The 27,383-nt window shown below is 43.1% G+C and overlaps 1 protein-coding gene across 1 annotated transcript; it reads right to left on the bottom strand.

The window, feature by feature from the left end:
* Positions 1 to 1,376: 1,376 nt before the first annotated feature.
* Positions 1,377 to 25,927, bottom strand: flot1b (flotillin 1b). The gene is made up of 13 exons (XM_048261248.1): positions 25,776 to 25,927; positions 25,173 to 25,241; positions 24,591 to 24,666; positions 22,809 to 22,899; positions 20,187 to 20,330; positions 19,377 to 19,496; positions 17,946 to 18,041; positions 17,703 to 17,855; positions 17,289 to 17,470; positions 16,404 to 16,449; positions 14,531 to 14,668; positions 14,096 to 14,260; positions 1,377 to 3,107 (listed from the first exon to the last, which is right to left on the bottom strand). Exons 2-13 carry the CDS (start codon positions 25,213 to 25,215, stop codon positions 3,087 to 3,089), a joined length of 1,275 nt encoding a protein of 424 aa, XP_048117205.1. The 5' UTR covers positions 25,216 to 25,241; positions 25,776 to 25,927; the 3' UTR covers positions 1,377 to 3,086.
* Between the last annotated feature and the right edge of the window lie 1,456 nt (positions 25,928 to 27,383).

Raw genomic sequence — 27,383 nt, 5'->3', positions numbered from 1 at the left:
AAACAGGACTGGAAGCCGAGAGGCAAACAGAAGAAGCTGAGTTTGCTCCTCATAAAAGTGTCTGATCTTCCACAGGCAACTCCCTTTACCAAAATATAAACTGTTCAACAGCTGCACTTTAAACGCCTCAGTGGTTTCCTATTGTCCCAACACAGTGCTAAACAACAATTGATATGTTATACTCTCGCTGACATATAAATGAATATGTATACGAATATACCTTAATTCTGAGATCATTGGTATGATTGAGTATTCAATGTATTTCAAACTTTGCTAATATTGCATTGTTTATTACTTACTTCACTAATGTGTTATTCCCCTCATGCATAGGGTTCATGCAATGCAATGCATATGATGACTGGTGGTAGATTTGATTGATCAGAGCCACTGATTGTTGAATGGATACTGAAATAACATTTGCATACTGTGATGCATGTAAATGTCACGAGAGAATGTTGGTGAATGGCTGTCATACAGTAATGTGCTTGTTGGAAGAATTGCTTTTGATACACTGTAATCCAGTTTTTTATATATATATAAATGTGTACTTACAAACACTCTGTTATGGGTTTCAATTATGTCTGTTACTGACATCTGTTTAAGACATTAAAAAAGATTTGTAAATATTCACTGGGACAGATTCTTGTTCACTAATATATGGAAATCTTATGTTCTCTGTATCTGAGGTCTCTGTTTCTGTGTAGAAAGCTTGCTGCCTACTGATGCCATTGTAATTCATTGCATTGTCTATTTTTGTAGATGTTTTAATAAAGGTAAACTTTTTAGATCAAAACTCATGTAAAAGTTCTGTGTTTTATATTAGGTGAAGAATTATTATGGTTTTGTATAAGAGAAGCTTAGAGACACTAACAAAAACTACTGGCTCTAATGCTAACTAGCTTGCTATTTCAGCAAGTGTTGGTGTTGTTAGACTCACTGAGTTTTCAACCCAGAGTACACAATAGAGTAAATAACATGGGCATGACGTGATGACAACAGATGTGTTTATCAATCACCATAATATATCTTACCATCAAAATTAGTTTTTAGATGTTGTAAAAGTAAAGATTGCCTAGAATAACATATTTTAAAGCAGGGGTTTATAGACAGTATTTGGCTGCCCACTAGTGGTCCAATAAAGAACTGCAGGTGCAAAGTCTACAGTCTTCACTAAAGCTTGCTTCATAACTGTGTAAAACTTATTTACAAATTTAATACCACGAGAAAGATCCTAAGCACAAATAGTGGTGGTTCAGCTAAAAGCTCTCACACACCACAGGATGCTGCTAGAGCTTTGCTCATAGACTGACTTTGCACTGTTTGCCCAGTATTGAAATTAGGGCCCATGGTCTCTACACAATCCACATCAGTCAAGGTGAGGTCTCTCAGTGCGTTTATTGAATAATTAACTATGTTACAACACAACAGGAGAAAATCTCTAACATTTCCAACATTCGAGTTATTGCATTGAGGCACAACAAAGACTATATAATGTATAAAATAAGGCACATAATTATTTTGATAAATTTAAAGCCAAAACAAACAAAACGCCAGTAGTAATATCCAAGTAATGAAACAAAATCAGAAAATAAACATGGAACTCAAAATGGTGATAAGATGAAATCCAAAGCTAGAAGCAATGACTGGCTGTCAAATGGAAGAAATGCAAACACTTCACAGTGCTGTTCAAAGGCTTGATTGATCAAAATCCCCCTTCAGTATACAATGAGTATGGAGTCTTGAATTGAGCATTGATGGGGCAGAGGGGGATTTCAGGCACTTGTTGATGGCGGAGCATTTTTTTAGGACTTTGCATGATGCATTTTTTTAGGACTTTGCATGATGGAAGAGGCATACAGTGCAACTGAACCGCATATGCAGTCACATTGAAAATGAGAATCCATAAACTGCATGGTCTCAATCCTTAGCTTTTTCTTTACAAAGAACTATTTCAGTCTGGTATTTGAAAAGGAAGCACTTGAGCTTGACCCACATTTCAGCGTAAGTGGTTTATGCGAAACTAACTTGCCTTCCCCCACAGTCTTCTACCATTTCTTTCTCTTTGAGCTGCAAACATCAAAACAGAATCCCTTTCTCATGTCAGACACCTTACTTCCTTACCCATCATACTCTTGCTTTGCCAACATGCCAGACGCTTCACAGCGCGACAGAAACTCTCAACGCAGGCCTTTGTGAGTGTACAACCAACTGCAAGCAAGGATGTACGAGTGATTAATATGGTTTCAGTATTCTTAGGTTCACAGACGCAATTGAGCAACAAAACATTTCATATTTAAAACTGGGAAGTCCCACAATAGGCCATCGGACTTTTAAGATCTGACCAGATTATGTTCAATAGTTCAAGACCCCATAAAACCTGACATTCTGACATTACTGAACTGGTAAAGGTATCTCCATCCCTCAAACATACTGAAATGGCCCTGAACCGTAGTGCTGACCCAGTGCTGTAGGGGACACAGCCTGCACTGAAGTGCTCGGACATAGGCAAATAGATACAACTGAGGAGGAAAAAAAGTAACCACACAATATTTGGTCAGTTTTTCCTATGACGGCTTCCCGCATGGCTAAGAGTATTGACATAAAGTGATCAGAAAGTAAACTCTCTAAATGTCAGTGTAGTACTTTGGAAAGAGGCAACAGATTGCAACAGGAGCAAGTGGATTGGTTTAAAAACAGCACAGTACTGACATGCATGAGATGACAACAAGCAGATTATATAAAATATAATGTAATATACAAGGTAAATATGGTATAACAAGGTACATATGGTATATTATGTATATTTTTCAATATATCTTCCTCTTCTGTTTGTAGGATGAGGGGTTTCTTCTTCTATCTTCTGTATCTCCCCAAAAACATTCAAACTAAAAGAGCATCACTGACGAGTAAAAAATCCAATGGCATCCTTTCACTTAGGCCATGGAGGTCAAGTAAATCTAATCAAGCTATCAGACACACTATAGACAGTTATAGAATAAACTTATAGACATGCACACCAAAGGCACAATGGGACAGGTCATCTCATCTCATCTGGTGGATTATTGTGCCATTTCCCAGCCTCTGCTTCAGCCACGCCTTCCAGTAACCTGTAGAGAGAAGGGGAGAGCTCTTCATTTGAAACAAATCAAAATAAAACACACCACAGACCTTTTCCTTAGAACATGTCAAGTGCCAAACAATGACCAAATATATGGCCTGTGTACGGTCATTTCCTGTGTATTAGCTGCACTGTAATAATAAATAATAAATAAGTTTATTTTATACAGCGCCTTTCTCAAACCCAAGGTCGCTTTACATAGTAGGAAGGCAAGGAAACACAATAACAAACAAACAAAACAATACAACAAAGACAAAGGCAGGGAAACACAATAACAAACAAACAAAACAATACAACAAAGACAAGTAATCTGTACTATGGAGCTATGTGTTGGCTGTGGAGGAGAAGTGATCATTAAACAGAAAGGTCTTGAGATGTGCTTTGAAGAAAGGAAGAGAAGGACAGGCACGAAGGGGTTGGGGGAGGGAGTTCCAGAGTTTGGGGGCCAAGGCACTGAAGGACCTGCCACCCAGGGTGGAGAGTCTGGAGCGGGGGATAGCCAAGAGGTTTTGGTCAGAGAATCTGAGTGAGCGGGAAGGAGTGTATGGGGTCAGGAGGTAGCAGATGTAGGGAGGAGCAAGGTTGTGGAGGGCTTTGAAGGTGAGTAGTAGTATGTATAAGTAAGTATATATACTCTTTTGATCCCGTGAAATCTCTGCATTTATCCCAATCCGTGAATTAGTGAAACACACACAGCACACTGTGTACACACAGTGAGGTGAAGCACACACTAATCCCGGCGCAGTGAGCTGCCTGCATCAACAGCGGCGCTCGGGGAGCAGTGAGGGGTTAGGTGCCTTGCTCAAGGGCACTTCAGCGGCGCCTACTGGGGGGGTTCGAACCGGCAACCCTTTCGGTTACAGGTCCGAAGTGCTAACCAGTAGGCCACGGCTGCCCTTAAAACCACTTAGTATGAACCACAGGACAGTGTTTTATGCAAGTTAAAAAACACAAAACCATATTAATACCATATTAACTGCCCCCGTGTATTCATCTCATAGCTGAAGAAATTTTGCGAAATCAATGTATAAACCGCGGCTAATAGTTGGGAGATTACGGTATGTACGCCCAGAGACTAAAAACATGCTCCCCCTGCTCCCCTGCTAACTGTACACCAACAGTCACCACCCACCATGACAGTTGATCAAGTAAGAGGAGCACTGAGACGGCTTAAGCTCAAGGCTAATGGCCCTGACGGTGTCTGTGCCAGACTACTCAAGTCCTGTGCAGATGAGCTAGCTGAGCCATTGCAACATCTCTTCAACAAGAGCCTGCATGAGGGCAAGGTACCTACACAGTGGAAAACCTCATGCCTCATACCAGTCCCCAAAAAGCCACACCCCAAAGAACTGAATGACTACAGACCGGTCGCCCTCACGTCACACATTATGAAGACATTTGAGCGTGTTGTACTTCTCAACATACTGAAACCCCAGGTTGGCCATGCACTGGACCTCCTACAGTTTGCTTACCAGGAGAATGTTGGAGTAGAGGATGCTATCCTCTATCTGCTGCACAGGGTGCATTCACACCTGGACAAAGGAGGCAGGGCTGTGAGAATCATGTTCTTTGATTTCTCCAGTGCCTTCAACACCATCCAGCCACTCCTGTTGAGAGACAAACTGCTGCAGATGGGAGTGGAGACGAGGCTGGTGACCTGGATTACAGACGACCTCACAGAACGGCCCCAGTTCGTCAGACTGTGTGACCTCACATCACAGACTGTGGTCAGTAGCAGCGGAGCTCCACAAGGAAGAGGACTCTCCCCGGTGTTGTCCACCCTCTACACCACAGACTTCAACTACAATTCAGATAGCTGTCACTTGCAAAAGTTCTCAGACGACACAGCCATTGTGGGATGTATTAAAGATGGGCAGGAGGGGGAGTACAGGGGACTGGTGGAGAAATTCGTCAGGTGGTGCAGGACCAACCAGCTGCAGCTGAACACCACCAAAACCAAGGAAATGGTGGTTGATTTCAGACGTGCTACCCCAGCCCTGCTGCCTGTCTCAATTGAGGGGGAGACAGGGGAGACACACTGCACTTACAAGTACCTGGGGGTACATCTGGACAATAAACTTGACTGGTCTGCTAACTCACAAGCACTCTACAAGAAGGGTCAGAGCAGGCTTTACTTTCTGAGGAAGCTGAGATCCTTCAATGTATGCAACAGACTCCTGCAGATGTTCTACCAGTCTGTCATGGCCAGTGTGCTTTCCTATGCTGTGGCATGCTGGGGAGGCAGCATCAGGAAGAGAGATGCTGGACGCCTTGACAGGCTGGTGAGGAAAGCTGGGTCTGTTGTTGGCACAGAACTGGAGACTCTCACTACCACTGCTGAGAAGAGGACACTGAGCAGACTTGACTCTATAATGGACAATTACAATCACCCCTGCACCCAGTCTTTGACAACCAGAGAAGCGATTCAGCTACAGATTCCGTGCCATCCCATGCAAGACAGACAGGCTAATGGAGGTCCTTTGTCCCCAGCGCCATCCAGTTGTTCAACACCACACAGAAGGACACCCAGAAAGAGATCATCATAGGTGACTGGACTGCATAATCAACCTTCCCACACCTGCACTTTTTTTTTTTTTTTTTTTTTCCTGCTGCTGATACGCCAACTCCACCCCCACTGTGTGTGTGTGTGTGTGTAGGAGCCAATTTCAATTTTAAACCCTATTGAACTGAAAGACTCTTAGATTGCTTGAGATTCATTAGCTTCTGTATGAAGCTTTTATTTTGACATGGTCCTAGGTCACCTGGTCACCTGTTCACTTCAAGATGGCGTCTTCCATGTGGTTTAGTCAGTCTTAGTTAGACAATGGAAGATGCTGGACACAAATAGTTTTTTACAGCTTGAAGCTTGAAGTTTGAATCTGGATAGTTTGAATCTTGACCATTATTGAAGCTTTAGAGTTGAACATTTAATTTAAACACCTTTTGGAATACCCTTTGGAATACCCCCTGGAATACCCCCTTCCCTTTGGATTATTGAACTGCTGTATCTACATCACTGCGTACCATCTGCTTGCCTGCCTGCTGTACCTCCCTCCCTGCCTTTCTGCCCTTCCTGCCCTCCTGCCTGCATGTCTGCCTGCCTAACATCTTGCTTGCCTGCCGGACTGCTTGCATGATCTCTCCCTGCCATTGAACACAGGTATGAGCAACTGCCGTACACAGTGTTAAGTAAGCGTGTAATACTCTAAACAGCATCTAAACTGGACTTTGAACATTTTTTGACCAAACATTAGTAAAAAACTATATTTGGAGTGCTTACAACTGGATTGGACTTGGAATTATTTGAACTGGAATTGTTTGTTTGGAGTTTGGATTTCAATTGTCACTGTATGGACTGTGCTTCACCTCTGCTGCAACTCCCTTTATCTCTCTGCATTTGGATGTGTTGAAATTGCTATTATTGGAACTGTGTGCTTTACCTGTGTTGCAACTTGCTGCTCTGGATTGTTGAATTTTGACGCCATATTTGAACTCCTTGTGGCCGTGTATTGTGTTTTGCTGTGTGCTTATGCCTTATATGTCTCAATCAATGTCGGTTGTGGTAGTGCCTGATTCTCAGACTGAGGCTACGGACATAGCCATCACCATGGAAAAGAAATTAAGCCAGTTCATTGCAACCCGAAAGGGAAAATTGGGTGTTTGTACCCGCAAACAAAACGAATTAAAAGAACTTATGGCCAAAGGCAATGATGCTGATGTGGAAAAAGGTGTTCAAGATTTGCTACCTGCTTTGGATGAATTTGAGAAAGCTCATGTGTCTGTGCAGCAGCTGATAATTGATGAGGAAAAGGAAAATGACCATGCTAACTGGTATGAGCCCAAAAAGAGCACCTTCATGTCATTTTTAAAGGATGTTGAAACATGGAAAAGCAACTCCGCTGAACCCCAGCCAATTGTTACACCCTTGGACAGCATTTCAAATGTGTCAAGGAAATCAAAGAGATCTGGACACTCTTCAAAATCTGGTGCTTCTTCAATATCATCAGCACGCATGAAAGCTGAAGCTGAAAAAGCAGCTATTATGGAACGTGCTGCTGGACTTGAAAAGAAACACGCTCTGGAAGTGAAAAAGGTGCAACTGCAAAATGCAATAGAACAAAATGCTCTACAAACTGACTTAGCTGCTGCAAATGCCAAGGTCCAAGTTCTTGAGAGTTTTGAGAAGCAACTTGAGAGTGCTTTCCTTCGGTCTGTATATCCGGCAAAGCAACCCGAAGATGGCATGAATTCTTATCTGAAGGCACAAGGCAAACAACTAAAGGAAACTTTCTTGGATACAGAGCCATCAATTGAATATGCAAACATACACGGGATTCCAAAAACTCCACTTCAGCTTCTTACGGCTAAACAAAAACAGTTTGACTTTTATCCGTCAATGGCAGAAGAAGCCTCACATCAACCAGCCACAACTGCCGCTACCTTTGTTCCAACGGCAACAGCTACGTCATCTACCCCATCACCACAAACAATATTCACAAATGCAAATAGTGGCTTGAATGATATTGCAAAACTTATTGTTCAACAGCAAAGGTTGTCTTTACTTCCCAGCAGGGACATCCCTGTTTTTGATGGAGAGCCTTTGAATTTTAGGCCCTTCATGCAAGCATTTATGCATGGAATTGAAAATAAGACCATCAGTAACCAGGACCGCTTGTATTACTTGGAGCAATACACCTCTGGCCAACCAAGAGATTTGGTCAGGAGTTGTCTACACATGGATGCTCATGAGGGATATGAAGAGGCAAAAAGACTGTTGGGATTATCACTTTGGTGATGAAATAAAACTCACTAGTGCATACATGGAAAAGGCCTTAAACTGGAGCACCATTAAACCTGAGGATGGAAAGGCATTATCAAGTTTTGCACTGTTTCTACGAGGATGTTGCAATCTGTCACAGAACCTGACTGGCATGGAGGAGCTCAACTTACCCTCTAACCTACGGCTTCTTGTTTCAAAGCTCCCCCACAAGTTAAAGGAAAAATGGAGGTCTGTAGCCTTTGATATCCTAGAACATAGGAAAAGAAGAGCCACTTTCTTTGATCTGGTTAACTTCATTGAGAAGCAGGCCAGAATCATGCAAGATCCTCTTTTTGGTGATCTACATCAACCAGTCCCCACCAAGAAGGTGTATCAAAGCAAGTCTGTTCCAGATTCCAAATTGTCTTTTAAAATGGATACCAAAGGCAGTAGCTTTGCAACCACTGTAGCAGATGCACCAGTTAGAACTGAAATTCTCACACAGGAGAAATTAAAGGTGCAAAGTAATGACAAATCTGTCACTTCAAATGTGTGTCCCATTTGCAATGGTATACATGTCATTGATTCTTGTGCAGAGTTGCTATCCAAGTCTCATAATGACCGTGTAGGATTGCTGAAGGCAAAGGGTATTTGCTTTGGCTGTTTGGTTAAGGGCCATATGAGTAGAGACTGTAAGAGACGAATCACCTGTGCAGTGTGTTCCAAGAAACATCCGAGCATCCTGCACATTCAGAAGTCTGATGGTGAATTCATGAAGATGGAAAGGAGTGTCAGTGGATCTCAGAAGGCCGTGAGCAGTGGACTAGTCTAAGCTGGAAAAGAAAGGCCTTGGATCAAGTGATGATCACTGCACGCTGGCAGTTGTACCTGTTCAAGTGAAACTAAGTAACTCGGACCACATTGTCCAAACTTATGCATTTCTTGATCCAGGTAGTTCTGCCTCATTTTGTACTGAAAATCTCAGAAGACAGTTGAATGCAAAGGGTAAACAGCACAGGATACTTCTGCGTACTATGGGCCAGGAAAAACCCATTGATAACCTGGTCATCAAAGGTTTAGAAGTAAGCAGTCTGGAAGGGAAAGACTTCTATGAGTTGCCTGATGTTTACACCCAAGAAGAAATCCCAGTCAGCAAAGATCATATCCCAAGACAAAAGGATGTGGAGAAATGGCCACATTTGAAAGATGTGTACTTACCGAGTATCAATGCAGACATTGACCTACTGATTGGAATGAATGTGCCCAAGCTTATGGAACCGTGGAGGATAATAAATAGCACAGGCAATGGGCCTTTTGCAATTAGAACCTTGCTCGGCTGGGTAGTGAATGGTCTCCTCCATGGTGAGCACACTTGTCTCAATACGCAAGGAAAGCCATATGTTTATGCCAACCGGATTTCTATTGAAGATGTGAATGAACTCCTGATCCGGCAATTCAACCATGACTTCCCTGAGAACAGCTACGAGAAGGTAGAGATGTCTCAAGAGGACCTGCGGTTTCTGCAGGTAATGGACACATCTGCAAAGCATAAGGATGGACACTATCAGTTGCCACTGCCATTCAAAAGAGATCCTGACATGCCCAACAACCGGCAGATGGCGGAGCAAAGAGCAGTATCTCTAAAGAGGAAGCTGAGCAAGGACAAAACCTTTCAGGATGAGTACAGACTGTTCATGGATACCATTCTGCAGTGTAGGCATGCTGAGCTTGTACCTAAGGATGAGCTTGAATTAAAAAATGGCAAAGGTTGGTACATACCTCATCATGGGGTCCGTCATCCTAAAAAAGGAACTTTGCGGGTAGTCTTTGACTGTTCTGCATCGTATCAAGGAACATCTCTCAACAATGAGCTTATACAGGGCCCAAACCTGACAAACTCTTTGATTGGAGTCCTGTTGCGCTTTCGCCATGAGAATGTAGCTCTGTTGGCTGATGTCGAGAAGATGTATCACCAGGTCAAGATCCCACCAGAGAACGTTGACTTCCTTCGCTTCTTGTGGTGGAAGGATGGAGATGTCACTCAACCCCTCATGGAGTATAGGATGATAGTTCATCTATTTGGAGCAACATCATCAGCTAGTTGTGCCAGCTACGCCCTAAGAAGGACCGCTGAAGACAACAAAGACAACTTCTCAGCTGAAGCAGTGAGCACTGTTTTGAACCACTTTTATGTGGATGATTTGCTAAAGTCAGTGAACACACAGGCCCACGCAGTTAGCTTGTACCAGGAACTGAAAGCTCTGTGTGCAACAGGAGGCTTCAACTTAACAAAGTGGTCCAGTAACAGCCGTGAAGTTTTGTCTTACATTCCTGAGGCTGAAAGAGCAAAGGAGATGAAGGATCTGGACCTAGACCTCGAAGACCTACCTGTGGAGCGAGCTCTTGGTGTGCAATGGTGTGCTGAAGAGGATGTCTTTAAGTTCCATGTTTCCCTCAAGGACCAACCATGCACCAGGCGAGGAATTCTATCCATGGTTAGCTCGATATATGATCGCTTGGATTTCTTTCACCCTTGACCTTCCGGCAAAGCAGATCTTACAGGAACTATGTAGGCTTAAACTCGGCTGGGATGAGGCGATTCCTGACACTTATGCCCAAACCTGGAAGCAGTGGCGGCAAGGCCTTAAGACTCTCACAGACTTCAATATCACCCGCTGTTTCAAGCCAAAGAACTTTGGAAATGTGGAATGTGCACAGATGCATCATTTTTGTGATGCAAGTGAAATTGGATATGGCACCGTGACCTATTTGAGGTTGACTAACAGCCGTGATCAAGTGCACATAGCCTTTGTTATGGGAAAATCAAGAGTGGCTCCTTTAAAACTAATGACCATCCCACGTCTTGAGCTGACTGCTGCGGTTTTGGCTGTTCGGATTGATCAGATGCTGTCCACTGAATTACAGCTGCAACTGGAACCACCTGTATTTTGGACAGACAGTACAACTGTTTTAAAGTACATAAGAAATGACAGCAGGCGGTTTCATACCTTTGTTGCGAACCGTGTCAATCTCATCAGGAATGCGTCTAATGTCTTTCAATGGAAACACATTTCTGGCAAAATGAATCCAGCAGATTATGCATCCCGTGGGCTGAATATTGCTCAATTTCTGAAGAATTACATCTGGATCAATGGACCCAAATTCTTGAGGGACTTGCCACAGTGTTGGCCCAATCCACCATCTGAGCTTGCAATCCCTCCAGATGACCCTGAGTTGAGGAGAGAAGTGGTTGAGGTACATGCCACTTTCACAAGTGACTGCAATGCCACCAGCACACTGCTCAACTACTTTTCAACATGGAGCAAACTCCGAAATGCCGTTGCATGGATGCTCAAATTGAAGAGCTTACTGGTCCAGCATGTCCTGAAAAGGAAAGGCACCATTAAAACACTAAAACCTAGTTGTACGATGTTGTCCATTCAGGACATTGAAGATGCTCAAGAAGCCATTGTGAAGTTCTGCCAAAAGCAAGGATTTCCACGGGAAATAGAGAGCCTATGCAATGGGAAGAATTTAGACAAGAAAAGCTCCATCCTCAGGCTGGATCCGATAGTTGACAATGGCATCTTAAGAGTTGGTGGACGCCTTAACAGGATGGCAATGCCAGAAGAGCAAAAACATCCAGCCATCCTGCCCAAGCAACATCATGTGTCGAAGCTTGTGCTTCGTCATATCCACCATCAAATTGGGCACAGTGGAAGGAATCACATGTTGTCGACCCTACGGAAGAAGTACTGGATCCCCTGTGCCAACTCCCTGGCAAGAAAAATTATAAATGAATGTGTGCCCTGCAGGCGGCAACATGCGCGTGCAGGTGAACAAAAGATGGCTGACCTGCCAATTGACCGTTTGACGCCTGACCTTCCTCCTTTCTCACATGTCGGAGTGGATTACTTTGGACCGATTGAGGTGAGAAGAGGACGCAGCATGGCCAAGCGATATGGTGTGATATTCACTTGTCTCACCAGTAGGGCTGTTCATCTGGAAGTGGCACACTCTCTGGATACCGACTCCTGCGTGAATGCCTTCAGACGCTTCATTTCCAGACGAGGTCAAGTAAAGGAACTAAGATCCGATAATGGAACTAACTTGATCGCAGCTGAAAAAGAATTAAGGGAAGCACTGAAGTCTTGGAATGTGGAACAAATCAAGCGCAGTCTCTTACAAAGAGGTGTGAAGTGGACGTTCAATCCTCCTGCTGGTGCCCACCACGGAGGCGTTTGGGAACGATTAATCCGAATGGTCAAAAGGATTTTGTTGTCTGTTACCAACCAACAACATTTGGATGACGAGGGTCTTGTCACAGTGATGTGCGAAGTAGAATCCATCTTGAACAGTCGTCCTTTGACAACTCTTTCAGACGACCCTAATGACTTGGAGCCATTGACACCCAATCACTTACTTCAGTTGAAAGTCCAACCCGTACTACCACCAGGGTTATTTAGAAAGGAAGATCTTTACGTCAGGAGGCGCTGGCGACAAACTCAATACATTGCAGATCTTTTTTGGACACGCTGGATACGGGAGTATCTTCCACTCATGCAAGAAAGACAGAAGTGGTCTCGTGTCGAGCAGAATTTTAGTGTGGGAGACATTGTTGTGGTGGCTGATGCTACGGCACCACGAGGCTCATGGATGATGGCAAGAGTCATTGAAGCTATGAAGGATTCCAAGGGTCTGGTTCGTAGTGTACAACTCCAGACTAAAACAAACCAGCTCCAAAGACCCATCAACAAGATATGCCTCTTAGTCGAAGCTGCCAATCAAGACTGAGATGACTCTTGGAATGTGCACGTGCATCCTTCTGCATCGCATATACATTTACTGATAATTGCATTCACCTTCACTTAGAATTAGAATTGGAATTAAAATTTAGAGTTCCTTTCTTTCCTTTTTTTTTTTTTGTCATATAAATGATAATTAATTGGCTCCCTTTTTGGATATTTGTTATAGCATGCTCCACGCGGTTGCTATAAGGGGCCGGATATGTAAAAGCCAATTTCAATTTTAAACCCTATTGAACTGAAAGACTCTTAGATTGCTTGAGATTCATTAGCTTCTGTATGGAGCTTTTATTTTGACATGGTCCTAGGTCACCTGGTCACCTGTTCACTTCAAGATGGCGTTTTCCATGTGGTTTAGTCAGTCTTAGTTAGACAATGGAAGATGCTGGACACAAATAGTTTTTTACAGCTTGAAGCTTGAAGTTTGAATCTGGATAGTTTGAATCTTGACCATTATTGAAGCTTTAGAGTTGAACATTTAATTTAAACACCTTTTGGAATACCCTTTGGAATACCCCCTGGAATACCCCCTTCCCTTTGGATTATTGAACTGCTGTATCTACATCACTGCGTACCATCTGCTTGCCTGCCTGCTGTACCTCCCTCCCTGCCTTTCTGCCCTTCCTGCCCTCCTGCCTGCATGTCTGCCTGCCTAACATCTTGCTTGCCTGCCGGACTGCTTGCATGATCTCTCCCTGCCATTGAACACAGGTATGAGCAACTGCCGTACACAGTGTTAAGTAAGCGTGTAATACTCTAAACAGCATCTAAACTGGACTTTGAAAATTTTTTGACCAAACAGTGTGTGTGTGTGTGTGTGTGTGTGTGTGTGTGTGTGTGTGTGTGTGTGTGTGTTCACCTCGATTTCTTCCTGGACTATGCATAGTGACACTTTGAGACACCTGACACTTTGAACACTTTTTCCAGTTATTGACTCTTTTAGCTGCTCTTGCTATGTACCACTCAGCTATGGCACATGTGATGAACCACTATTTTCTTCTCATCACAACCACAGCTGTGTGTGTGTGTGTGTGTGTGTGTGTGTATGTATGTGTGAGAGATCTGACTCTGGCTGTATGTAAGCGTGTGCTGTATGGTGAATATATGTGCAATGATGTGTGTAATGTCTTTGTGTTTTTCTATTCTGTATTTATGTATGTATGCTACTGGACACCTTAATTTCCCTCGGGATTAATAAATGATACTCTACTCTACCTAGTAATTACATCCGAGTAGAAAAATGTGTTTGCTAGTACACATACACCACTGCTCTTTGTACATGTAATGTAAACGTAAATGTAAACCATACTGTAACATTTACAATTTTTTGGACATGAAAAGTGAACACACAAAACAGTGAGATGCTGACATTCCCAGGACAGACCCTGGACGTGGCCCAGTATTTCCACTGACCTGTGAGATGTTGACCCCTGTGAGTTTCTCAATGGTCGCTGGTAGCCTGGTCATAATATCCAACACTTCCCCTGTCAGCTTGGCCGCGCCCACCTCAGACCCTCCACTGGACACCATGGTCAGTTTCTTGGTCATGGACAGGGGCTTGGAGATCTCTTCTGCCATCTAGAGGACAGGAGGGCAAATACACCTGTCAGTAACACCCTACTGCACAAATCATATATCAGCCAAGCAACCAACTTGCTCCACATTAACCCTGCAAAACAATAATTATTAGTAATCCAGACCTAACTCCGCTATTCTGTCAATTAAATGTTCTGCTCAGTCATCCACACGAAAACATGCTCTGGCACGTGTGTGTGTGTGTGTGTGTGTGTGTGTGTGTGTGTGTGTGTGTCTGTGACTGGTGGGTTGTGATGTTCCCGAGACGCTCACCAGAGGGATCTTCTCCAGCAGCATGTCCACCATGGCACCCTCCTCGTACTGCTGGAAGGCCTCAGCCTTCTTGGCCATCTGCTCAGCCTCAGCGCGGCCCTTGGCCTCCACGGCAAAGGCTTCTGCCTCTCCCTTTATCTGCAGGCAGAGACGGGGAAGGAGAGGGGAGGAGAGGAGAGGAGAGGAGAGGGGAGGAGAGAGGAGGAGAGAGAGGAGAGGAGAGGGGGAGAGAAGAAAGGAGAGGAGAGGAGAGATGAGAGAGGAGGAGAGAGGAGAGGAGAAGGGAGGAGAGAAGAGAGGGGAGGAGAGGGGAGGAGAGAGGGGAGGAGAGGGGAGGAGAGGACAGCAGGGCGAGGACAGATCAGCTTTCATTGGAGAGAGGAAGAGACGGAGGAGAAGAAGGGCAAGAGAAAAGAGAGGAGGAGCAAGGGAGTCCTGCAATACTCCATGAATCTGGGGGACAGGCCCGAGTCTGAAGTCAGCGCTGTTTTCTGCTACAACTGTCTCCAAATAACAAATCAGGCGAGTTCGACACCCTCCGCAATACTGGAACAGCTGGGCCTCCTCTTCTTTCCTTTTCCAAAACATCTTCTGCTTATTTCTAAACAAAATGGTTTAGCAGCGCAAGGTATTCTGCTCTTATGTAAACAGGAATTAGAGATCAAATTGGAACCACGGCTTAACCACAGGGGATATTTCTCTATGGTCCACAAGCACCAAACAATGAGCGAGTGGGAGGCAGTGTTGAAAATGCCACCCCTCCATCTTACCCAGCGACATCTCTGATCTTTTTACCAGCAACTACCTCTTCCCAAAAGTCATTTAGCAATGGCACATACAAAACACGCACTATGGGATGTGTGTTTTACACATTCTATTACTGTTTTTGTAACATGCTGTATACCAACATTTTTCTCACAATTTCCACAGAATCCCCTCATCCGTGAAACTCCACTTCTCCTTCTTGTCAGCCATGGGGCTGCCAACCTGACCTTCTGAACAGACAGCAAAGCAACCGTGCAAGTCCTGAACTTTAGAATGCAGAGACCTATTCAGCAGTCAGACAAAGGCTGCACAGACAAACTACACGCATGCCCAGCCATGCCCACCTGGCATTTCCCCAAGAGGAGGGCTTGCCCACACTCACGTGGCATGGCGCCAGCCCCGGCTCCACCTCTCACACGCACAGGCAGCGTTCACAGTTCAGCTTCCTTCTGCTCTTCTCTCCCTCTACTCCAGACTCCCTCCATTAAGCAGAGGCCCAATGGCCAATCACCGTGAGCATGGGCTGACGGCAGCCGTTATGAATAATGTATTACAGCCTGCTCTCCATGCATTGCACCGAATCACTTCAGCCCAAATTAGACGGGCAGAGCCATTATCTAGTCCACAGTTGTCAAAAAACCAAGGCATGAGATTTCCCACATCACAACTTTGACCACTTTTCAACTTTTCAAGTCTCCTCAGAAGTGCCCCAAACACTTCCTCCCCCTCCACTACAGAACACGCTGTTGTTTTCGAACTGCAAGAGAAAGTGGTAGAATGACGGGGAGGCATATGTGTGTGCGTCACTCCTCGTGAGAGTAGAAGCTTGTGACAAAGAGGAAGACACACACGAGGAGAGGAGACAGCTGAATGATCGCTCATCTCTCTCGCTCCTATCTCGGCTCTCAGCACCAAATCAAATCAGTGTGTGCAGTACACAGCTGCTGGAGGGCCCGAGTCCAACACAGGAAATGAAATCAAAGAACTAAACAAAACACAATGTAAAACAAAACAGAGGGAGGAAGAAGATAACGAGAGAGAGAGAGCGAGAGAGCGAGAGAGAGAGAGAGAGAGAGAGAGAGAGAGAGAGAGAGAAGGCTGTACTTACCCTGATGGACTCTGCCTCAGCCTCCGCCTCCATGATGAGCTGCGACCTGAGAGAGAGAAGGCAGACAGAGAGAAAGAGAGAAAGCGAGAACGAAAGACAGCAAGGGGGAGGGGGAGGGAGGACAAGGACAAGAGGGAGAATGTGAGACAGTGGAACACAAATAGAAAGGGAGGTTATTTACACCAGTGTTTCTCAAAGTGTGGTCCGGGGACCACTGGTGGTCCGCAAGCTATAAATAAGTTGTTTGCAATATTGAACCAACTTGTATGTAAATCCAAACAGTTCTGCAACACTGTCTATGTAACCTATGCCAGTTTAAATCATATGAATCCTCTAACACAATAAGCAAGGTGCCAAGACAATAAGCAAGGTTGTTCAGTGAGTATGCCTATTGTGTAATATACTGTTGAAGTAGGTCTACTGTTTTTTTTAGCTACACCTATTACAGTAGGTGGTCCGTGAGGTTTCTATTTATTGGTGAAGTGGTCCTTGGTCTGAAAAAGTTTGAGAAACACTGATTTACACCACTCCACTGTACAGTACGTTTACAGTCTAAGCACGGCAATTTTTACTTCAAGGAGTTAAAGCCGAGAAAACATGATGCAAGCCTCAGACAACCCGGCCGCTGAATAAACAGGGGGGTGGGGGGTTAGTAATGCGATAGCCCCCACACCAGCATCTGTCCTCTCACTCTCTAATTAAACCGTGAGCCAACTGTGCCAACCACATATTACTCCTAAACCCCGCTAGTCTGAGTTCAGGATCAGACCTGCGACTAAAAATAGTGCTCTCATTAGCGTTAGAGACTGGGCGGCTGCTTGGGGGTCTCTCGTGACAGGTTGGGATGGGAGTAGGGGGTGGAAGGGTCAGTTCGGCTGGACTCACCGCTCGGCTTGGGCCAGCTTCTCCAGCCGGTAGCGCTCGGCCTCGGCGGGCTTCTTGATCTTGGCCTCCAGCTCCATCTCGCGGCGCGTGATCTCCTGCTCCTGCAGCAGGATCTGCTGCGTGCGCTCCACCACCTGCACCTGCATCTTCTCCTCCTCGATGCGCTGCTTGGTCTTGGCCACCTGGCCGCGGAGGAGCCGCGTGAAGGGGAGAGGGGACCGAGGTCAGAGGAGCCGAGAGGAGAGTCGCCAACCGCTACTCAGATTTGTGGACTCAAATTCAGAGTCACTGATCTGTGATCATTCTGTGCCACTCTGTAAAACTGTCCTTCTGATCCTTGAGCCATTGATCATGTCACATTATGAATCAAATTGTCTCAATTAAAAAAAAAAAAGTGTGTGTATGTGTGTGTACCTGAAGCTGATAGGCCATCTCGGACTCTGCCTTCTTGGAGTTGACTTCCATGTCGTAGACGGCTTTCTTCAGCTCAAAGTCCCTCTGTGCCTGGGCCATCTCGATCTCGTTCTTGTACTGAGCAGACACTTTCTCCTGCATGGCATTGGCCTCCTGCACAGACACAGTTCACATCCTAGTCAGACAGGGGTGAACACACACAGAGGGAGGGATGTAGAGGGCATCTCAGACAGACAGACTTGCCCTCATGACGGCGTCTCTCTTGTACTGGGCTTGACCGATGCGGGCGTCCTTCTGGACCTGAGCTGTGCGGGCCTTGCCCAGGGAGACCAGGTAGTCCTGAGGAGAGGATCACCGTTAAACGCCATGGTGAAAATGAGGAAGAACAGGAGGGTGATGAAAGACCATCAAGCATAAAAGGAACTTCAAAAGGAAGTTATGGATGCCACAAAGGTTTGCCTGTTGACTCAGGAAGTGTGGCCCCTTTCATTTCACAGAGGATATAGTCCATGCAGAAAGATAACTGCAGGATAAATTATCCTACATCTGACTTCTGAATAGTTTATTATTTCTGTACTGGGGATGCATTACATTAAAGGAATTATCCGGAGTAAAATGCACTTTAGATCAATTTACGGATGATTGGGAGTACATACGTTGAGTTGACATCAAAATCATGTCATTCGGATGTGTTTTGAGAAAGTTCGATTTTACCGTTTTTAGTCAAAACTCGTTAGCCTGTTAGTTATCAGGGCATGTCATTTCGCCGCTACAAAACGCTATTTTTATACCTCTTCTACAGTTCCAAACAACATTACACTTACGTGGTAATGAGTAGAGGGTCACTAAAGCCAAACCGAAGTATCCAGAGGTCTTTATGTGGTTGGATAGAGAGTCCAGAATGAATTTCATCAAGCCAGTACCTTTCCGGAAATGTTGCTGCTGCAGCTAGCATCTTTAGGGGAAAGTCTGTAGGAGTCGATTGCATCACGTCGTTGCACGACATCACGTCACGTGACATTTCAAAATTCCAACCTGTTAGTAAGCTAGGGTTTGCTGTTGCATACAACTTCATTTCAATTTCGAAAGAAATACTGGACTATTTTTTTTGTTTTTTTTTTAAAAACGCCGACAAAATTGTGAATTTCCAGAGCGTGTTACTCCACACTCGGCAATCGACACCTACGGACTTTCCCCTAAAAATGCCAGCTGCAGCAGCAACATTTCCAGAAAGGTACTGGCTTGATGAAATTCATTCTGGACTCTCTATACGACCACATAAAGACCTCGGGATACTTCGGTTTGGCTTTAGGGACACTCTACTCACTAACACGTAAGTGTAATGTTGTTTGGAACTGTAGAAGAGGTATAAAAATAGCGTTTTGTAGCGGCGAAATGACATGCCCTGATAACTAACAGGCTAACGAGTTTTGACTAAAAACGGTAAAATCGAACTTTCTCAAAACACATCCGAATGACATGATTTTGATGTCAACTCAACGTATGTACTCCCAATCATTTTACTCCGGATAATTCCTTTAAGTGCTGTTGTGAATAAAGTCAATGCAATACAGTATGTGCTTTACAATCAATGCAGTAAAGGACATATATTAAAGGTTAGCATTCTGACAGCGGAGATATATAACAAGTGCAAAGAGGGGGTAAGAGACATACCTGGTCATCATGTACATCTTTGAGCGTATAACTGACCACACCAATGCCCATGTTGACCAAGTCAGAGGAGGCCACCTTGAACACCTGCTCAGAGAACTTCTTACGGTCCTGATAGATCTCCTATGATGGACGTATCACAGATAGTTAAACACAGGACATTTTGAATGTGTTTCACTCACACACACACACACACACACACACACACACACACACTTTATCAGGATACAGACAAAAGACAGGAAGAGGCCAGGAAAGAAACTCAATGCTGCTGACCCCAATGCTACTGTATAATATTTCAACATGTCTTCTGACAGGGAATTATGGCGTTTTTATTATGTTGTCTGCTTAAAGACCTGGGTGTAAGCTTTTCAATAAATAATAAATGAATTACAACCATATGTATAAATACACACCATATGTACAGAATCTGTATTGCACCTTTGCATTAGACAGATTAAGCCTGCTAACATTTCTGACTACTTTCAGCAGAAACAACCACAATTGAATGCTTCCTGTTTGTGCAGCTATGGTGACATTGTGGAATTTTGACACACTTCAACTGCAGATGAACATTTATGCATTTTGAGACCAAATAGGCAGATACTTTCTGCTCTTGACACAGATATTTCCATGGCTTTGACAGCATTCATTCAAACAGTTCATTCAAACTACTTTACTTGAGCTTCAACAAGTTCATCAGTTCCTCAAACAACCCCACTATTTACCTAACACTTCCTTTCAATTGCATAACAAGAAACAACAGAGTTCTCTCCACACAGCCAGTGGCCATGCTGGACGTGGGTTTCGTACCTCCACGGTCAGATGGGCGATGATGGCCCTCTGATGTCCCTCCAGGGTCTCCAGGGCGATCTGTGCGATCTGAGTTTCCGACTTGCCCAGGAACATCTGGCACGCGGTGGCCAACATGTCCTTATTCTGGCCCTGAATCTTCACCTGGTAGGGGGTCGAGAGTCAGTGTGGTTGCAAGTGCAGACAGCATAACATACTTTTGTATGTGCATTTTCTCCAGTTAAACATTACTTGGTAATGATACAGGGTCAATCTATTCCTTCTATGTTAATACCTAAGCTGTTAGACCTGGGCTTCTGCAAATACATCTGCAGGTGGATACAGGACTTTCTAACAGGGCGCCCCCAGACAGTTAGAGTTGGCACTACATACTCAGTCTCTATAGCAGTGTTTCTCAAACTTTTTCAGACGAAGGACCACTTCACCAATAAAAAAAGAAATACACTGCCACCTAGCTATAAAAAAAAAAAATTAAAAATAATAGACCTACTTCAACAGTATATTAGCTTACACAATAGGCCTACTCACTGAACCACCTTGCTTATTGTCTTTGCACTTTGATTATTGTGTCAGAGGATTCATATGATTTAAACTACATAGACAGTGTTGCAGAACTGTTTGGATTTACATACAAATCATGTGGTGCCGCAGAATTAATCTGTCCCTCAATGTGGGGAAAACTAGGGAGGTTATAATAGATTTCAGAAGGAACAAACCCACACATACACCTGTCTCTAGGTGAAATTGTCAACACCTTTAAGTTCTTAGGCATCCACATTTCAGACTCACTCTCATGAGTTGATGATAACTGACAGCTGGAATGGCTGAACAGTCAAATAGTTGACTAGTTTAAATGGTTAAATTATGTAATAGTGAATTATTGTAGTGAGGTGAACCAGGTGAAGCAGCTGTGGGAAGAGAAAACAATTGGCAGGAGTCATAGTTGATGACAACTGACAGTTGGAATGGCTGAACAGTTAAATAGTTGGATAGTTTAATAGTTAACTTTTTTTAACGGGCTCTGTGCGCTAGCTTACTTGAAGTCGGCAAGCCAGTTTCCTGTTTGTTGACTGTCAACAAGCACCTGAAATCAAGTGCTCACCGAAAATCCTTCCCTCCTTATTTTGTGCAGCCACTGCGCAGAGGCTGGCGTTTTTAGCCGTTTATAACAACTAGAGCCGCCCATGGACATTAAAGCAACACCAAAGAGTTTTTTGTACCTTAAAATAATGTTTCCAAAATCGTTTCAGTGGTTCATCAACTCGTAACAGGGTGAACGGCACTTTCTGCATTCGCTTTGCGGCCCTCTATCGGCTATAACCACACTATGTAAGTTTGCCGGATCGGGTAGCGGATCTGTAGTTCGATGGAATGAGACATGAGAAACTACAAATTTGACTTGCATCTGATATCGCAATATCGTAGCCTACTTTCATAAAATCATGCAACATATTCTACCTTGTCTGTGGACATTGTTATTTGCAAAGCCGGTGCTGGATAAACAAATAGTGTGTTTCTTTGGTTCTTTGGTGTTGCTTTAAGACTCGCGTACATTGTATCTTCAGGTGCTTGTTGACAGCCATGTCAACGAACAGGAAACTTTGGCGACTTCAAGTAAGCTAGTGCACAGAGCCCATAGTGAATTATTGCAGTGAGGACTTTTATTTTGAAATAGTTGTGGGCAGATGAAACAGTTGAACAGGATCTGTAGTATTAAGAGAGCCAGATTGTATGCTTAAAGCCTGAGACAGAGTAGATAGTTTAACAGTTCAATGTAGATAGCGTAATGGATGTTGATAGACAGAATGTTTAATGGATGTTGATAGGCAGATTGTTTAATGAAAGCTGATAGATAGTTTAATGGGTGAATGAGTGAATGGTTTGAAGATGAATGGATTGAAAGTTGGATGGAATGTGTCTTATATCCTTATAGAATGGAGAGACACAGAGAGAGTTGGCCTAGTTGAGCAGAAAGCAGTTGATACAGGTGTAATCAATTTAATTGGCTCATTGAGGGGGCCTAGTTGAGAAGCTTGCAGTTGATACAGGTGGAAATCAGTTTAATTACCCCATTGTGATGTCATAGTGCAAATGCAAAGTCTATGGGGAAAAAAAAGCTTGTTTTTTTGTTAATATCTCAAAGTATAAAGTTTACACAAACGAAAAATGCATTGCACAGGTGTCCTTTTCAAGACCTACGTTACAAAGTTTGAACAAAGTTTTTACGTTAAATGGTTGAAGCTGAATTAGACGCAGCAATTTGGTGGGAGGAATAACTAGAAAATGTAATTCCGAGGAATTACCAGTGCATAAAAATGCAAAACATATGATGTACAATTTACAGTGTTAAAATAGATAATGTAGAGATAGTTACAATGGTTTTACATGGTTGTTGCAATGCTAAATAAAGCTGTGGTTGCTATAGTTGCTTTATTTCAAAGGTTGCACAGAGCCCATAGTAGACGGATGGATATTACCATCTTAAGCAGGGTAGGTATACAATTCTAAAAGGTAGTCAACATTATTTTGCAAAGTGACTCCTGGCCCCAAGAGATCAACCAGTGCTAAATAAAGGGCAATTCAACTCCAGTTTTATCATCAAGACCTGGGTGTGACACATACCTGTGCAATTCCAGTCACAGAGATGGGAACTCCATAGCGGGTGTAGACTTTATCACTCTTCACATTCAGTGTGAGGGTGTTCAGACTGATCCTTAAAACGAGGAGAGAAAGGGGTCAGATCAGAGAGGGTAACCATGGTGATACACAGAGCAGTGAGAAGCACTCTGGCTATAGAAGTGCATTAACTGGGACCTGAGAATCCACTCCAAACACACTGACTGCCACTGCATGGGATTCTCAGTACAGGGTTACTTGCCTTTTTCCCAAAAGGACATTCAACTTTGTTCTATAAGAATACAACTTTATGTAGTTGTGTTGGCTTTCTGACCTCTGATCTTTGATGTTTTTGGACATTGTCAGGTTTTTTGGGGGGGTAAATATTACTAAAAGCAAAACCTCCAGACTTTTTAAAGACTTTCACCCAAATGCCCATACTTTTCCAGCTCTGGAAAACAGCACTCTACCATTCAATACTTCTCAGAACTGCACAAGCTCTCGGTCAAGAAGGCACACCTGATTAAATCATGTGGGACTTTTAAAAACCACTATCTCATCTTGGTCACACTGACCATGGTGGTGGAGGGTCTGTGTGGATTCACTGTTGTGCATTTTAACCAAATTACAAAATAAAAGCTTAATGCTGAAAGACAGTGTTCCAGAGTAAGTTTCAGATGTTCCAAAACTTTTAAGAAATATCTTATCAATTCAGAATCCAATAATGGGGAGAATGACCCAGCCATTACCTACGTGTCTATGGAGAACCAGCTTTGCAGCTCCGCTGTCCCCTGACCCAAAGAATCACATATAGCTTCACAGCAACAGTGCAGTATTCGTATCTAGGGGGAAGGGTGCAAGCCTCTAATGGTATTTACTACAGTAAATACTCCAGAACTGTAGGAGCCCAGTGGCAAAAAAACTGCATTGGATACCTTTAAGCCAGGCCTATTCAGCTACATTCGACATGGTCCAGATGCGGCCCACAAGCTTCCTGCAAATCTGACCGCCATGACTATGCTTCAATCAATAACTGCAACAGTGATTGGTTGCAATAGTAGATAATGACAAGCCTGTCACCCTGGCCTGGCAACACAGGTTCCCACTCTAAGTCAAATGACTTTTCCCTAACAAAAAACCTGAAATTCCATGACTTACTATATAATGAATACTACAATATACCGACCAATGATTTCAGAGCACCCACGTAGCGATCAAGAATCTTTTACTTTTTTAGAGCGGGAGATGAATAAATTGGCATTGACTAAACACAGTTGGGCTACTCAAGCAAGCAGTAACACTAATTAGCAGATATACACAAATTCTGCATGGAAATATAAGTATATAATGTATTCTGGCAAGTACATTTTAAACTGCTACAACAAAATTCCCTGATATTCCATGAATTTGCCCCAAAAATGATAAAATTCCCTGACTTTCAATATCTGGAATAGACTTTGTATAATTCCATGATATTCCAGAAATTCTATGACTCGTGGGAACCCTGCAAGTAATAAACCAATGTGTTTACTGGGTGGCACATGAATACCCAGTGGTTTTCCTGTCTGGCCCACTTGGTACTCAAGTTGAATACTCCTGCTTTAAGCTATTACTATATTATTACTTTAAAATCATCGGTGCTTAAAGTTTAAGATCCATTGAAAGATCCACCGTAAAAAACGTATGAGCAAAAAGTCAGTCACAGCCATGTTTACCATTTTTGCTATGTTCAGACAGGGACATCACACCACATGTTAGTGGAGAATAGTTACATCCAAATAGGCCTACCTTTGAATCTGTTGAAAGCAGGGGATAACAAACACTCTCCCACCAGCAATCATCAGAGGAGGTGAGCGACAAAACCCTGTAAGATAGGGATGAAAGAAAAACATTGTATTACTACCTGTACTAATACCTGTATTACTATGTAGGCTACTTAAAAACAACACAGCGATAATCTATATTCAACCAACCAAGGTTTTCAAGGACATTGCACTCCCCCATATTTAAATTTTACTGGGTATATATGTCAGCCCTTACAATCAGATGTATAACCATGCTCAACTGCACAGGAATAGGCTAAAAGGAGTGTTAACTATTAGCCACGATTGCAACATCAGGACTAACTTAATACTGAAACGACTCACATGACTTCACCAGGCAGATACCTCCTAATTTCCTTTATTTATGTCAACACGACTTGAGCAAAACTCCAAGATTGCGTAAAACATATCATTATAATTTACACCTGCTCCCAGTTTTTCTATTGTTGTTATGTGAGAAGTGAGCGAATAAAATCAGATAGTGCATCAATCAATTAACGTAGTTGAAGGCTAACGTTATTCAAGAAAAAAATAAACGCATTCTTACCGGAGACCACCATAGCCTCGTTGGGACCACAGGTGTAGAACATTTTGATATTAACGTTATGATCTTGATCTGCAATGGGAGTTATTGTTGGTATCATCATAAGATCACAACTTTAAAAGTAAGGACCAGACAAATACAGGCTAACGTAAACAGTAACATGCGTCCTAAGGACAACGTAAAGTTAAGTGAGAAGCAGCTAACGTTAATGTTAGCATCATCCAACATGAATTAGCATATCCATTTAGTTTGTCATGGTATAAATGATATAATGCGATTATTAACGTTAGAGGTAATCGAGAATGGCTGTCAGCTTACATTACAGAAACATAAAAGACTTAATGGCTATTATAACCAAACTATAACATCTATCACTATTTATCTATAACAGGCGTCCTCCCTCCCTCCCTCCCTCCCTCCCTCTCACTTGCTAGAAGCTAACCTAAACACTAGAACTACAACTCGGACGTAAAAAACGCTGGCAGGCAAACAGCAAGTTGACGTTAACCTTAGGCTAAACCTACGTCTGCTGAAAGTTTTGATAAACTTAAAACGCTTGTTTTCAACACACATTTAGTAGAACAACTGGTTCTTCACGTTACTCACCAAATGTTATGGAAATATATTACTAGTATTTGCAAAATTCTTCAAATTTCGTTGGCCTTCAACGCGACACTCCTACCGAATGACGACTGCACTAGTCCTACCGATAGTTTTACTGGAATGGCAAGTATGTTGACTGTTCAATCAAGCATCGACCCCGCCCATTTCAGTGCAGCAAAAGGCACACACTTGTGGCTTGCCCACGCAACCTCTAGCTTACATTCTCATAATAAATGACATTCCCGAGAAACGTAACATTTAAAGTGATGGCATGAATTAGACAGTGCACAGAGTGATTTTAAATTATATACCACGAATTATGTGCAGTAAAACAAATTTATGGTGATGCCCTGACCCCTAGTGGTTAGGGCAGCGAGTTATTAATCCATTGCTGTTAAAGAAGCCCTATGCAACAATTTTAGCAAAAATGACCTTAATTATGCAGGTTGAGAGTCGTTCTGATGGTTCTACAACACTTTTTGGACTTTTAGTGCTTCTCCGCGGAAAAACCGAATATGCAAGAATAACCAGACTTGCATAGGGCCAGAGAATGTCTAACAAGTGGAGAACCGCCACTCTCGGGAAACTTCCGGTTTCTGAACTGGTTGCAGTTCCTTTTCTGGTTCCACATGAGGGCGCTCACGAATAAGTGCAGAATGAATGGAGGTCTATGGAGCTATACCCCTCAAATCCACTTTTCTCTGGATATAATTTTTTGCCCAGAAATTTGAATTTTGCATGCGAAAGAGGGGACAGAGAAAATACAGACCGCTGAGTATTATATTTTTGAGTCACTTATTAGATTTAAAAAGCCTTTCAAATGCGTCAATGAAGTCATTCATTAGCAGAAAGATAGTGTGTTGTGGGCAACAACGACCCAACCTGTAAGAAATCGAAAGTACGCAAGTACTCGTTCATTCAACTTTTGAGCTATAATCCATATTAAGCTTGCAGAAACCACAATCATATATTCGATTTTTCAACGACAACCAGGTGAAAGAGACACATTTAGCCGTCTAGCTCCATAGACCCCCATTGTTTTTGCACTTATTCGTGATCGCCCCTAGCGGAACTACAACAGATTGCAGGTACAATGGAGTTAATAGGGAGTAATCCGGCTCTCCGTAAACGGGCTCTGATAGGGCTTTTTTAAGTTTTCTTCTACTTGGTGCGCAAAAGGTCACAAAAGTAGGCTGGGCTATTTGTAGGCCTGGGCTAATTGTAGAAAAGAAACGAGATAAGGTAGGCTACCCTAAGATAGGCCCATATGTGTTGGTGTAGCATACATTTAAAACTAGTCTATAGATTTGTTATCGGAAGACATTTATAACAGTGAGATTGTTTGTGCTAGAATAGATTTGTATGTGTTGAACATATGTGTAATATTGGGAATTAATTGTGCAAATTATTTGTGCCAATTACAAATCAGTTCTATAGTTAATTTAGTTTTGTATCTGTAGGCTTGTCTGTAGAATAGGCCTAAGACATAGGCCTATTTGTAATATTGATAAGCCTACTTGTGCAATTATAATTTTTACAAATAATTTCTACAGTTACAAGCCGTGATACAAAACGTATGAGGCTGATTTGTCTCCATACACTTTCTGGTTA

This window comes from Alosa alosa, chromosome 13, assembly GCF_017589495.1.
Source record: "Alosa alosa isolate M-15738 ecotype Scorff River chromosome 13, AALO_Geno_1.1, whole genome shotgun sequence".
Lineage (NCBI taxonomy): Eukaryota > Metazoa > Chordata > Actinopteri > Clupeiformes > Clupeidae > Alosa > Alosa alosa.
The sequence above is the reverse complement of the archived record's forward strand: the minus strand, read 5'-3'. Positions and strand labels throughout refer to the sequence as shown.